The sequence below is a fragment of the Impatiens glandulifera genome, chromosome 3 (genome assembly GCF_907164915.1).
Source record: "Impatiens glandulifera chromosome 3, dImpGla2.1, whole genome shotgun sequence".
NCBI lineage: Eukaryota > Viridiplantae > Streptophyta > Magnoliopsida > Ericales > Balsaminaceae > Impatiens > Impatiens glandulifera.
Window position 1 is genome coordinate 12,461,630 of NC_061864.1, and position 16,367 is coordinate 12,477,996.

The window sequence follows — 16,367 nt, forward strand, 5'->3', positions numbered from 1 at the left end:
TTGAGTAATGTTTATTATTTTTTAGTTTTTTTTCATATAATGATATTGTTGTTTATTTATATGATTTTTTATTTTTGGATATTTTTTAAAAATAAATAAATAAATATATATAAAAATATAAAAAAAAATGTGATTCTACAAAAAATAGATAAATTTAAGAATTAATACAGTTCAGTTCTTTAAAAAATTATTAATATTATAAATACATAAATTAGTATAAGAATTATTATTTATTAGTTACATAAATCATACAATTTAATATTTTAGAACTAAATCACATAATTTTTTTTTATACCATTAATTTTAAAATCAAACTTATTGAGATTAATTATTAGATTTTTCATCAGAATCTTTGCCTGATATATTATTTGATATTTTAAATTCAAATTATAATGGTAATTTAAAGTTATTTGAAAAGAATAACCAAGTCATGCATTTTGGGCTCTAAACTGTGAAAACGCTATTTCTATGAGTTATAGTGGCTGGAATAAAAAGAAAATTCTGTACCTAAACCTTAAAATAAAATAAAAAATAAAAAACAATTTGACGGCAGTTTCATTATTGCTATTTTTTCTTTTGCAAATATATCGCTTTTAAAAAATAATCATTCAATTGGTAAATAAATTGAAGAATTTTAAATTTCAAACAAATACTCGTTACTAATTTAGAGGAATTTTAATGAGTATTTTATTCTCTAATTTATTTATTTTGAAAGAGTTTAATTTACTTTTTAAAATTTAAAATTATATAAATTATATAATGGAAATAAACACGACTGACCCCATTTCAAAATCAAATATTTTATATCTTCCAGTTAATATTTTTTAAAATGTTAATTATAAAATAACAACTTAGTAATATTTATAGGCAAATTTGTTATTTGAAATTGATTTAATATTTACCGAACGTTAGATTCTTTTATTATTATTCCCAAACGTCTTTCTTCTTCTTCTTCTTCCTCCCAAATTTCGTTTAAATTCAAAAAGCATAATTGGGTTAAACCAGTAGTCTCTAATGGCGGATGGTTCAAAGCATGGTTCCACTAACGGAGGAGGAGGAGGAGGAGGCAATCTAGTAATAGAAATCAAGCACGGTTTCTATCTTTTAAGGGCGAAAAGAACTGCCGCCGCCTTCGCTTATGGCTTCATTTTTATTTTCATCGCCTTCACCGTTTTCCTAGGTTTCAATCCATCTACAAACTCATCATCGCCTTCGTCATGGTTCGACGATGATAACTTCTCCGATACATATTCTGATGACGACGACTCGTATAGATCTCCCTATTCCTCTATTTTCTCTAATTACTTTTCACCTAATTCTTCTAATTCCCAACATGAACAATATTACCATGATAATAACGATATTATCACTAGATCTGATCAGAACAATAGCAGAATTCAGTCGCCGGAGCCGATAAACCAGCCGGCAAATAAGAAGAAGAAGAAGGTTAATTCGGTACTGGAATCGTTGTTGGGATGTGATATGTTTGATGGAGAGTGGGTTAAAGATGAATCATATCCTCTTTATAAACCCGGTTCTTGTTCATTGATTGACGAACAATTCAACTGTTTCTTAAACGGTCGGCCGGATAATGGTTACCAGAAACTCAAATGGAAACCTAGAGGCTGCACTATTCCGAGGTACGTAATTCTATTAGCTATCTAGCCATGCATGCATATATTGTTTAATTATTTGAAAACCTGGCTGGCGGGTACTTTAATGATAATATTGATCATATTAGGTTAAATGGTACACATATGTTGGAATTGTTGAGAGGAAAAAGACTGGTTTATGTTGGTGATTCTCTGAATAGAAATATGTGGGAATCTCTTGTCTGCACACTTAGAAGCTCTATAAAGAATCAAAAGAATGTGTATGAAGCTTATGGAAGATATCAATTCAGAACTGAAGCATCATATTCTTTTGTGTTCAAGGTAACAAAAATTAATGCATGAAATTAAACTTTGATGTTTTTGTTTTTGTTTATGATTCATTCATTAAGTTTAATTGGTTAGGATTATAACTGCACGGTTGAGTTCTTTGTTGCGCCATTTTTGGTACAAGAGTGGGAATTTTCAGAGAAAAATGGATCGAAAAAGGAAACACTTAGACTTGACATAATTGGAAGATCGGCTGATGGGTATAAGAGTGCGAATATCATAGTTTTTAACACTGGGCATTGGTGGACTCATGACAAGACCTCAAAAGGGTATATTTTATAAAATTCTCGAGAAAATAATTAATTTACTTTTTTTTTTTTACTAAAATAAGTATTTTTTTTGTTGTTGTTGTTGCAGGAAAGATTACTATCAAGAAGGAAGCCATGTTTATGGTGAATTAAATGTTCTTGAGGCATTCAGGAAAGCTCTGACCACTTGGGGAAGATGGGTTGATGCAAACGTTGATCCTAAAAAGACTCTTGTCTTTTTCAGAGGTTATTCGGAGTCTCATTTCAGGTAAAACTTCATTGAAATCTTTCTTTGGTTTTTTCTCCTTGAAATTCTAATAATTTATTATTTGATTACAAGTTTGAACATAGTACCCATATTCCAACAGCAAACAGACTAAGTTTCGAGAAAATTTATGACTTAATTCATTAGTTTCTCCGTGATGGTGATTTGATATTTTTATAATAAGAAGCCAGCCATATTTAGGTTTTTTTTTTTAACTTTTACCTAAAATCTAAACATTTCATAATATTAATTTTCAATTACCAAATCAATCAATTTAAAATTTTAATTTTAAAATACAAAATAACATTATAGTAATTTAACTAATTAACCCAAATATTTTTTTACCCTTTAAAATACAAAATAACATTATAGAAAATTTGATGTTTGTTTTTTTTTTTTCTTCATTTTTTGTGGTTTTTTTAATTTTTATTTTCTCTCTTGTGTGTTTGTCTTATTATTTTTCAATATACATTAATCATTTAAAAAGAATCCAAATAATTTATTTTTCTATAAACAAGATGTTTTTAGTAAATCCCATTATAAATCCTTTAGATAAACCACGTCAAACAAGTTCTTAATGATAGGATTTGGATTATTTGAGACTAATTATAAACAATTTACTCTCTATTACTTATAATCACATCATTTAAATATCAAAAATACTAAAATATCATATATATTTATAAAAATACATTTATTTATTCTATATTTTTATTCCAATAACAAGATAACTTAGATATTGAATAGCCAAACCCAAATTTGTATTTAATCTTCAATAATTTACTATTTCAACAAAATTTTACTGGATTTTGAATAGTAGACACCAATTAAGGTTATTTGGAAAGAAGTGTATTTCTTTTGTTCATTAGTTATAACTCATACTCCTAATTTAACCCAATTTTGAATAGTAGACACCAATTAAGATTATTTGAAAATAACTGAATATGAAATTGTTGTGTGCATGCAGCGGTGGACAGTGGAATTCTGGGGGACAATGCAACAATGAAACGGAACCCATAAAAGAGAAGAGTTATCTAAGGGAATACCCAGAAAAGATGATTACTCTTGAAAGGGTACTTCGAGGAATGAAGTTCCCTGTATCGTATCTGAACATAACGAAGCTGACTGATTATCGTAAAGACGCTCATCCGTCGGTCTTCAGGAAGTTGAACTTAACCGAGGAAGAGAGAAAATCGCCTTTGATGGTCCAGGATTGTAGCCATTGGTGCCTTCCTGGTGTACCTGATGCTTGGAATGAGCTCCTCTATGCACAACTTTTGATCAGAAATCACCTACAAAAACCACATTCCTGATCATACAATTATTTCTCTTGATTTTTGTCTCCAGAATATAATGTAGATTGTTTATATTTACCGCGGTAAATAAACAACATTTTTTGTTTTGTTTTTCTTTATGACAATATATTGGAATAGTTTGAAATCTCATTCATGTGTTTTGATGAAAGAATAAATAGCTTAATGAATCATGCTTATTTGAATTTGGAGCTTGCACATATATTTGCAATAATTGAAAATTAATTGATAACTATGCTGTATTTTTGTAAAACCCTTGGATTTGTTTCTACCATATGAAACTAGGAAACAAATAGAAACCTGATTTTAAATAGTTGTGAATTAATTGAGAATGATGAAATTTGTTGTAATTTTTATGTCAAAAATCAACTTTTTACAACACAGAAGAAGAATACCGATATCAATAATAGATGCACATATAATGGTTGAACTTTGAAAGCTGGTTAACAATCTTTGGATCTTGAGTATAATGAAAATGTGCATTTTGAATAATCTTATAATCCTCATCAACACTAAAATATGAACGGATAAATGGTAGGAAAAGAGTAATAGAAAATGGATTGCAGAAATGATTTAAATATATTTTTATCTTATTCACAAATATAAATAATTTATTAATTAATTACTTATCATATTAAAATTTATATATTAATTATTTCGTTTTTAACTATTTAAATTTAATACAGTATACTATTATTTTTATTTTATTTTAATATTCTATACTAAAATTTTAAATATAATTAGTTTTTTATTAATTATTTATCTTTGTAAAATTTAATATATTAATTTTAATTTAAATATTTTTATTTTTATAATTAATTTTATTTATTTAAAAATACTTAATACCTTTTTCAATTATTATTAAATAATATATCAAAAAGTTACTTTAAATAATATTTTATTTGACATTAAATAATTAATATATTTCTACCTAAAAAGTTATATAAATAAATATTTACTAGAATTTTATTTTAGATCATGTGAATATATATATATATATATATATATATATATATATATATATATATATATATATATATATATATATATATATATATATATATATATATAGTTATAATTTACTAAATAAAAGTGAATAATTTACTCTATTATAATATTTTAAATATTTCTACCAATAATTAATACATGTGATATAATTTATAATTATATTAATACTTTATTTTTTTTATAAAACTAAAATACAAAATATTGTATAAAATCATGTTAAAGTTATTGACATAAATAATTGTGATTGACTTTCTATATTAATTTTAGTTTAAATAGCTATATTTAATAATTAAAATTATATTCTAAAAGTTTACCCTGTTTTAACTTAAATTGTTATAGGTGGAATTAAAAACTTTGGTTTCTCTTTTCACTTAAATTATCTGGTATGGTTGAGTTTTCTATCTTATAATTAAGAGTTGTTTAATTGATCTTTTATTTGGTTGTTTTTACATGTATTTTTCATAATTTTGATAAGTTTTCTAATATAATGTAGATGATCAATTATTATTTTTTTTTTTTTCGATATTATTACCTATTCTTGATCAAAGAGAAATTTAAGAAATTTAATGGTATGTAAGGCTTGGATATCCCTCTTTTCGAGATAGCTAGTTTTTAGCCTTGTGGAGAGAAAAATATTTTTGTTTTTAAATTTTATTTCAAGATTTTTATGAATAAATGATTTTTTATTAATCTTATTTAGGAAGATTAAATGTGATCATATCAATTTTTATTTTAAAAAATAAAGTTGATCACATGTTTATAGAATCACCAATTGATTTTAAAGTGTATAAACACAAATTTTAGTTCGATATTTGGTTACACATAGGAAAAAAAACTGTTTTTACTCCATAAAATATTGATTATTTCTTTAAAAATTGTTTTTTATTACATTTATTTTATCAATTATTTTTCAAGTTTTAACATATATTAATTTTCATGACATTTAAAATATTATTTAAATGCTACTATATTTAGGGGTGAAAAAAATTATCAATATAATATATCGAAAATATCAATTTTTAAGGTATACCGAAAAAAATGTAAGTTATAGTAACGATACTAGAACCATCAATTTGGGTTAGGCCCGTTGGGCTGGCCCGCCCCGTCAAACAATTTAGACGGGTTAAGTTGAAATATTAGCAATCCATTTGGAAGTGGGCCTACACTGGCCAGCCCGCTCGGGTCGCGGGCCTAGGCGGGCTGAGCTAGGCTTGGGTTGGGTTGGCCGGGCAAAAAAAATCTAATCCGATTTATAGCCTTATAGGCATATGCCGCATAGCCCTAACTCGGGTGCTTACCAAGTATAGAAGTTCCACTCTTCTTGAAAATGTGCAAGCTCTTGTTTGTACTCGCAATTTGTTATATGGATATGATATAAGTAATTTTATTTATAAATTTTTAATTATGTTCTTGACTTATTTGTGACGTGTGATTTCATATATTAGTTTATTTTGATTTGAATTTTTAACTACCTTCATTTTTATGTATTTCACATGTAGATAAAAATCAAGAAGTCAACGTGATAGTTACATCTGTCCAAACAAGGATCAAATGATGTAGAGGATGTTGATAAAGACATTGAAGAGAAATGTGATGAAAGAGAAGGATTTGATATTGATTATATCTTGATTGATGATATTTAAATAATGTTGACTTTACTGAAATTTTTATTTTATGAAATTTTTAAATTTTAGTTATTTTGTTGAACTATTTGGTCAATTAATGTGTAACGATAGACAAAACTCTTATTTAGTGTGTATTATGACTAGTTGATCATGTTCTTGAACTCTTATTTTTTAGAACTATTAATGATTTTTATTTATTTTTATTTGTAGTGAGACAACCCGCAGATTGGCTCGCCTAACCCGCAACCCACCTTAGGTTGGGTTGGGATTTTCAGCCTGTCGGGATGGTGGGTCGCCCTTTCGTCGACCCGTCATTAATTTTATATATATATAATTTTTATTTTATTATTTCTTCATCACTAAAGTTGATATATATATATATATAATTTTTATTTTATTTTGATCTTATTCACAAAATAAATAAATAATTTATTAATTAATTACTTATCATTTTAAAATTTATTATATTAATTTCAATTTGATTATTTTGTTTTTAACTATTTAAATTTATTATACTATTATTAATTTTATATTTTAATCTTCTATACAAAAATATAAAATATAATTAGTTTTCATTATTTACTTATCCTTTTAAAATTTATTATATTAATTTAAATTTAAATATTTTCCTTTTAATAATTAAAATTATATATTTGTTAATATTTAATATCTTTTTCAATTATTATTAAATAATATGTAAAAAGGTTACTCTAAATAATATTTTATTTCACATTAAATAATTAATATTATTTCTACATAAAAAGTTATATAAAAAAATATTTACTAGAATTTATTTGAGATTATGTGAATATATATTTATTATATATATTATATTAGTATTTTATTTATTTTTAAGCTAAAATATAAAATATTGAATAAAATAATGTTAAAGTTATTGACTTAAATAAGTGTGATTGACTTTGTATATTAATTTAATTTAATTTAAATAATTTAATTTTAATTATTAAAATTATATTTTAAAATATACTTGATATATATATACATATTCTGTAAATAAATATCAAATTACACACTCTAATTCTATTTGTGATCATTTTTTAAGTTTCATGTCTCCTACCTTTATAGTCATTCTTTTATTTTAACATAAATGGTTCTATATGGAAATAAGATAAAAAAAAATTATCTGTTGATTTTTGTATTTTATAATAAAGAATCTTTTACTTATTTTTCGTTTGATCGTATTTTACATGTTATGATTTGTATGAATGTTTTAATATTTCAGTATATCATGGGTTTGGTAGAAGTCAAACACAAATACAACCGGCATGAGTTCAAATATGTTACTTGATCAAGAGTCCTCTTCAAATACCCAATTTATACTTTGAAGGTCGAAGAATGTTTGATTCTTGAATGACCCATGATCAGACAAGCCCTTTCAAGAAAAACTTTAGGTGTTAATTTGGTGTTTTGTTCAAAGTATCAATTTTTTTTAATGTCTTAGTTTGTTCAAATTTATAGTTTAGTTTCTAAAAAAAACCATTCAAATGCAATGTGATTAGATTTTGGTACAAGTGATAGCTCTTCATGTTTTTATTCAAGTTGATGATGAAATCGAGTTTGATTTTAGGCATTTGATCAATGAATATGTTTATAATGATAAATTTAAAAGTGCATAAACAGTTTACAATGGAAGAAAAGATTGATTGAGATATTGTGATTTTGATGAATACTTGGCAAGAAGTGTCAAACATTAATTTCTAAAACCTATTTAAAGCAAATAGAGATTTTGTAATTTGATAATGAGAACTTAATATATATTTTATAATTACTAATAATTGAATTTCAAATCACAAGTCGTTGTAGTATAGTGGTAAGTATTCCCGCCTGTCACGCGGGTGACCCGGGTTCGATCCCCGGCAACGGCGTTATTTTATTTTTAATGCAGTCCCAAGAATGATCTGCAAGTGGCCGGGCATGTGTTCTTTCAGTTCTAGGTAACTTCCCATATGATATGTCTATCCATTCTTTAATAATTTTATATTTAGTTATCAAACACCTTTTAGATCAGTGAAGCAACTGAGCATACATATATATAGTTATTTTACAAGCTTATATGTATATTCTAAGTTTGTTACTCAAGTGTGTAGACAATAAAGATGTGGGAACAATGATTATCTGTGTTAATGTCATCTGATGAAGAAAACACTACATATAAAAAAGCTTTGGAATAGATAAAAAAAAAAGTAAAATCCAGATTAGGGAGATGTACAAATTATCAATGTTTGATTTGAATTTGATTATACATGTGTTTTCTTCTGAATCCTACTTCAATTGAGCTATTATCATTGGCAATGTAGTAAATAGTAATGAGTCATCAATGCAATTTAGAGAAAGAGACAATATTGGATTGACAATAACTACATCCATTAGATCAGTTTCAAACACCAACATTAAAGCTACATCTATTTAAATAGCTATATCTATTTAAATATCCGTACTTATCATTAAAATGATAAAGCTACATTTTTTAGACCTTGTTCGGAACGAGGTTATTTAAAATCCCAAACCGAACATGGTTTCAATTGGGTTATGAAATGAGATGTTGGAGAAAATATGTTGTTTGATTTTTCATTGAAGAATGTAACTCCAACAAATAATTTTAAAAATGAGACAAAAAATTATGGAGGAATAATGGTTGAACTACCCAAAAAACATGATTGTCTAAGTGGATGATTAATATCATTTGATATAAAAATATTTTCTTTGTTTCTCATCAATTTTTGTGCAAAGAGATCGCAATTTTGGATCGAGATTATTTCGACCTTGTTGGATTTGTTTACTCGATTTTTTCTCCATCATCGATCATTATTATGAAATTAAAATGAGTTCATCCTTAGAGTCACCGAAAAAAAATGTTTGATAATATCAGTTAAATTATTTTTTCTTTGTAAATTTATCGTATTTAACATCTAAAATTAAATTATTTTTTTAAAAATGTAATTTGTATTATTTGAAAATTAATTATTTTGAAATTGTAACTCTTTATTTAAATTAACAAGAATTGTTTTTTTTTAAACTAAAATTATCTGAATTTTATTTAATATATATATATATATATATATATATATATATTTTAAGTAAGGTGGTTCGGTACGGTATAACCTAACTTTTTATTCATACTTTATACATTACGTTGATTTTGGTATACTTTGTTTTTAATATACCTTAATTTCGGTACCATATATATATTTGATACCTAAAAAATATATTATCTTAAACAAAATAAAAAAAAATAATTCAACTAAGAATAAATCAAAAATCATACCTACCACATTCTTTCGAATAGAAACATTGAACATCGGTTGTGCATCATGTAATAAGCTCATAAACTATTTTCCTTCGACAACTTTAAATGACACTTCATCAAGGATCACGTACTCAGTCAATTTTATTTCACATATTTTCTAGTTAAAAGTTTGTGGAACGAAAACACTTTCTTGTCTTATCGTCTCATTCGTCAATATAGTTTGATTTTTATCAGTTCTACCGACTCTATTTGTTTCATAGGGTGGACTCAAGTTATATATTTTTAATAAGTGATTTTTCAACCCACTAATACTTCTAGAAACGGTTGGAATCTTAACTTTACATACTTGCATACCCCGATTGATTGTATTCTTTCATCAACCAACTATTTTGTATTATTTTCATAATGTTCTCAAAATATACTCTTACTATATTTAGGAGTTACAGGGAGTTTTGTTTTGTAAGTTGTTCTTATTTTCTTTTGAGTTGTTTTTTTTATTTGAGATGAATTTGATAATATATTAAACTTCAATAGGTCTATTTTGAAAAAAAATCAAATAATTTATAGTGAAATAAAATTAGTTTTATATCTTATAAAATAGAATATTTATATATTAAATTATATTACAATATAATTATATTTTGATTTATAATTATATAACTAAATTAAGATCAAATTTATTTATTTTCTTATAAGTATTACATCATATATATTTTTCAATTTATATATTATTTCGGTATTTCGGTATACTTTGATATATCAAAATTTTGAAAATCTAATACCTTTACCTTACCAATAATTTCGGTATGGGTACTATACCTTACTTTTTTTTAGTATATCAAAAATATCAATATTTTTGATATATTACGTTACGGTATTCTCGATATACCTATAATATCGGTAATTTTACACCATTAATTTTAAGTGAGAATCAAATTATCTTGTCGTAGTTTAAAATTATGAGGTCATAGTTTAAAAGGGAAAAATTTAGTTTAACTAAATATTTATAGTAATAATTAGTATATTATTAAAATAATTATATAATTACCTTTAATATTAAGTAAAAATAATGCCGATCTTTCAAATTTTAATCAATTTCATTTTTATTAATATATATTTAATATATAAGATATTACAATTTAATTATTTAAAATTAAGATGTTTAAATTATAATAACAAACCAATGTTAATAAAATATATTCCAAACAAAAATCATTTCAAATTAATTAGATTCCTAAATCATGTCCTACATGTTTATATTTTTGAAAATTTGATATAAACTTTTTTGAAAATTAATATGTTGCCTCAATTAGAATATTTTTGTTAATTGTCAAAATAACAAGTGAGAATGATTTTATTTTTATTTGATAAAAAAATGTAATTGAATTGAGTGAAATTTTTTTAAGTTGAAAAATGGATGAAAAAAATGTAACTTTATATATCATTATATAACCATCTTTTTTTTACAGAAAAATTATTTTATTTTGATTTATAAAAATGAAAAATCTTACAAACCAAATATTACAATAGAATTATTTGTATTTATTGTGTATACTCTTTCAAATTTTAATTATTATACAACTTAAAATTATTGTTTTACTATATATATGGATGGATGACAATGAGAACTATACAAGGCTAACCCATGAATAAGTCCAACAAAGCCATGATCTTATTAATATCTTTAATAATTCTTTTTCTAATTCCTATATATTTGCACGGATTACAGTTTATTTATTTATTATTATTTATATTTATTTATAAATTTTATAATCTTCTTATATTTACTTATAAATTATATAAAGCCTATTTTAACTTTATTAATTTTGTTCTTAATATTCTAATTAGTTTTACTAAGGTATTTTTTTAATTTAAAATATACTATAACCTTTTATTATAGATGTATGATTTTGATTTTTTGAATTAAGTATTTAGGATAAATACTAATATGTTAATAAACAATAATTAGTATGTTATTGTTAATCCTTAATGTTAGAATAATGGTATGTTAGATTTTGTTAATTAGTAAGTTAGTATCAATTTAAGGATCATCAACGAAATACCATGTCATAATATATGATATCAGACATGAAAATGAATGAGTATTTGGATAAGTTAGAGTACCATGAATTATTTAAAAGTTTGTTTTAAAAAATGCTAGAAAAAGTTGCTTAGAAAAAGCATTATAATCAATGTTATATATAATCTATTTTTTTATATATAATTTACTATGATATGTTAAATTTGAAATACTAATTATATATATATATATATATATATGGTCATATTACAAGATTTTTTATTTTATAGATAAATAAAATATTTATGGCTTAAATAATAATTATTATTTATATGAGTTAAAAAAATGAGGGTGAGAGTGCTTAATGAACGGGGATCACACCTTTCTTTCTCTTCTTCTGTCGCTTCGATCTATTGGGCAGTCCAATGTTATGTGTCGACACTGTCCGTATATTCGATACTCGTGGGTACTTAATAGTCGGGTTCGAATATTTTAAATCGGAATTAAAAATGGGGAGTGAAAATAAAAAGTGTGCAAAACTCAAACAATATTAATATATATTAATATATATATATATATATATTAATATATATATATATATATATATATTAAAATTTAAAATAACTTTTCAAATTTCACATCATTACAAATTTACAATAAATATATTTTATATATATTCACAATCCACTCCAACACCATTTTAAAATTTTTCTCATCTCTTAATCTTCATTTTTTATAACAAAATAGTTTTTTCTCTATTTACTATTCATTTTTTCTTTTCAAGTTCAAAATCCTTTACTCTTTCCGTATTTTCTCTAGTTTTTGTTTAACTTCAACATATAATAAAATTGTTATATTTTTAACTTCTATCACATAAATATGCAATATGCAATGCAAGTAAGAAATATTTTTATTTTTGTTTTTAATATTTAGTATATTTTAGAAAAATAATAAATATAAATTCATATTTTAATCGGATAATGGAGTACCCGATTAATCGGGGATGGGATACAAATTTACCCGTCGAGTTTGAGGTCAGAATCGGATAATAAAATAAAAATCGAGTTCGAGGATAAGTACTTCGTTACTCGGCGGGTAGGGTACCCATTGTCATCCTATTTGATATATACATTTTTTTTTTCTTTTAAGTTATTAATATTGATTATATAAATGTAAGACGAGAATTAAATAATATATATAAAGTATATATATATATATATATATATATATATATATATATATATATAAAAGTATGTTAATAAAAGAATTATTCATATTATTTAGACTCACATTAACATATAAAATGAATAAGAATGGATAATAATTAATATTTAAACATTTTATATTCATTTACTCATAGATTATCAATATAATTGATTAATTAAGTCTATGTAACATATTGTCAATATATATGAGTAATTAAGTGAGCAATCCAGATTCAATATGGGTGCATGGATTTCAATTTAGTTTATGTGGTGATTTAATTTTTGGTACGAGAATAAGTGTTTTCGATGTGACATTTTCTGAGTTAGTTTCCAATGAATTGTCATTCGCAAGAATTTTACTATTAAAATATATTTAATTCTCAAATTAACTGTGTTGCCAGTTGCATAAATATAAATGAGATTGAACACCATGAAAAACTTTTATATATTTAAACTAACTTAGACTGAAAAATCATTATACTTTTTGAATGATCTAGAAAATAAAATCCTTTAAATTTTCAACAAGTGTAAATCATAATTTTCGGAAGCCTAATTTTTTATTTAAAATGTTTGGGTTGAAATGTTTTCTAATTTGATTGATCAATTCATTATATATTTAAAGCTGATAGAGAATTAAATTTAAGAAACAATTTAAAATGATAGAAAGACAAAAATCCTATTTTTGCATTGTTTTAAATTCTCTTTTATTTTGGGTAGGGCGTGCAAACGGGTAAACTCAACCCATATTACCTAACACATATTAAACCCAAATTAAATTTACTTAACCTATAACCCAACCCATATTATTTATTAATATGTGTTTGTATGAGTTGGGTTGGGTATGAGTTGGGTAACCCAAATTATTTATTTTTATTTTTTATTTAACGTGTATTTGACTCATTTAACATATTTTTATCCGTTTAACACGTTTTTAATATTCTAACACATTTTCCACATTTTTCACGTTTTTGACACATTTAACACGTTTTGACACGTTTAATATGTTTTTCACACGTTTTGACACGTTTAATACATTTTTGACACGTTGAACACGTTTTTCATGTTTTTGGCATGTTTAACACATTTATGACACGTTTTTCACGATTACAACACATTTAACATATTTTCCACGTTTTTTACATTCTTGACACGTTTTTAACACGTTTAACACACGTTTTTCACGATTTTGGCACGTTTAACACGTTTTCTATGTTTTTGGCACGTTTTGATACGTTTAACATGTTTCTCACATTTTTAACATGTTTAATATGTTTTTCACACGTTTAACGTGTCAAAGCGTGAAAAACATGTTAAACGTGCCAAAAATGTGAAATTTTTGTTAAATATGTCAAAACGTGTTAAAACTTGTCAAATCGTGTTAACGTGAAAAAACATGTTAAACATATCAAAAATATGTTAAATGTGCAAAAATGTGTTAAACGTATTAAAATGTCAAAAACGTGTTAAACATGTCAAAAATGTGAAAAACGTGCTATAAATATGAAAAATGTGTTAAACATATCAAAACGTGTTAAATGTGCTAAAAGTGTGTTAAATGAGCCAAAAACATGTTAAACGTGTTTGACATGTCAAAATGTGTTAAACATGCCAAAAATATATAAAAAAAACGTGTGAAAACGTGTGAAAAACATGTCAAATATGTCAAAAATGTGTTAAATATGCCAAAAACGTGAAAACATGTTAAACGTGTGAAAAATGTATTAAACATATCAAAAACGTATTAAACGTGTTAAAATGTCAAAAACGTGTGAAACATACCAAAAACGTGAAAATCATGTTAAACTTATCAAAAACGTATTAACGTGTTAAATATGTCAAAACGTGTCAAAAACATGAAAAAACGTGTTAAACTTGTCAAAAATGTGTTAAATATATTAAACATGTCAAAAACGTGTTAAACGTGATAAAAACGTGAAAATGTGTTAAACATGTCAAAAACGTGAAAAAATGTGTAAAAAATATGTTATAAGTGTGAAAATGTGTTTAAAATGTTAAAAACGTGTGAAAAACATGTTAAACGTGTGAAAAACGTTTTAAAATATCAAAAACGTGTTCGATTTAAAGTTGAAAGATAATTAATTTATATTGAATTAATAATAAAGAATTAAATTAAATTTATATAATTTGGATAACTCTAACCTAACCCAAATTAAACACAACTCATACTTAACTCAACCCAAATTATGGGTACCACTATTTTTGGGTCTTAACTCTATTGCATATCTTGAAACATAATTCTAAAATAGTCTAGTAGTTATGTTTTAAATCATAAAAACAATTTTCATTTGGACTTTATGCCCACACAATTATTGTACATTTTTTGTTATGTATTTTTTTTTTCACTTCTTTTTTCTTTTTACTTCACAATTTTGTATGAAATGAATGATCAAACAATCAACATATTTGTCTTCAACACAATCAAAATCAGCAACACTTATCTTATAATCAATCTCCTTACAACAATGAGTGACCATGACTTTTCATTTACATTTTTTTTTTTAGTGTGAAGGATTCTCAAATACAATTACACTAAATCCAACAACATTCAACATATTTAACTGCATTCAAATCATAAAAAATACTTGAAGAACACATTCAACAAATTTAATTTTATTTCATTAAGTTACAATTACATTGATCACTCTTACACAACTCCTCACTAGTTCTAAAATCTTATTTCAATCATGGGGGAATTACATTGATCACTCTTACACAACTCCTCACTAGTTCTAAAATCTTATTTCAAACATGGGGGAGAAAGTGAATGTAATCCTAAGTAAACTATGTACAATTATTAAAAGAAAAAGAAATTACACATTCTTCATTGTCGGACGGAAATTCCAACAATTTTTCAGACATCAATGCCACCACCGCCCACCACATCCTACCATCCTTTTTTCTACTCCATCAAATCTTCTTTGGATGAACATGACAATTGGATGGTCAAACTCAGAGCGACACTCTATTTCTGAAATATTATATTTTTCTGAAAAACATCCATAAAATATTGAAAGTGAGAGTCTTTTAATCGCAAATAAACAAAATAAAACCACATACACCAAAATGAATGTTTTACCTGATCTGAGATAGAGCTGCTGAAGTTTTATATAAACCATCATAGACGTAAACTTCTTTAGAAGTTACGTTTACAAGGTATTTGAATCTTCGCATAACAACGAGAAGGATACGCCCAGAGATAGGAGAAAGAAACTGGGGCGGCGGAGAGAAAAGAAAAATATTGTTTAGGGTTTCTGTGAAACTCTGTTGGGCCTATGTGTGCTTTTATAAATAAAATATTAAGTATAAAATATAATTTTAACCAATATGTTTTTTAATTTTACAATTTTGTCAATAATTTGTTAAAACGTCAATACTAAACTCAATCTTATAATAAATTAATATAAATATAAAATTTATACTTCTGATTAAATTTGTCCAAAAATCCTAAAATACA

At 24.6% G+C, this 16,367-nt stretch overlaps 1 protein-coding gene, 1 long non-coding RNA gene and 1 other non-coding gene across 3 annotated transcripts; 2 read left to right on the forward strand and 1 right to left on the reverse strand.

The window, feature by feature from the left end:
• The first annotated feature begins 1,014 nt into the window (after window positions 1–1,014).
• Window positions 1,015–3,766, forward strand: LOC124929739 (protein trichome birefringence-like 1). Its single transcript, XM_047470133.1, has 5 exons — window positions 1,015–1,640; window positions 1,742–1,934; window positions 2,016–2,209; window positions 2,298–2,456; window positions 3,421–3,766. The coding sequence occupies exons 1-5, from the start codon at window positions 1,015–1,017 to the stop codon at window positions 3,764–3,766; spliced, it is 1,518 nt and encodes a 505-aa protein (XP_047326089.1).
• A 4,447-nt stretch (window positions 3,767–8,213) lies between these two features.
• TRNAD-GUC lies at window positions 8,214–8,285 on the forward strand. The gene has a single exon. It is a non-coding gene; the product is annotated as a tRNA-Asp (tRNA).
• Window positions 8,286–15,507: 7,222 nt separating this feature from the next.
• LOC124928694 lies at window positions 15,508–16,154 on the reverse strand. The gene is made up of 2 exons (XR_007098577.1): window positions 15,990–16,154; window positions 15,508–15,899 (listed from the first exon to the last, which is right to left on the reverse strand). It is a non-coding gene; the product is annotated as an uncharacterized LOC124928694 (long non-coding RNA).
• Between the last annotated feature and the right edge of the window lie 213 nt (window positions 16,155–16,367).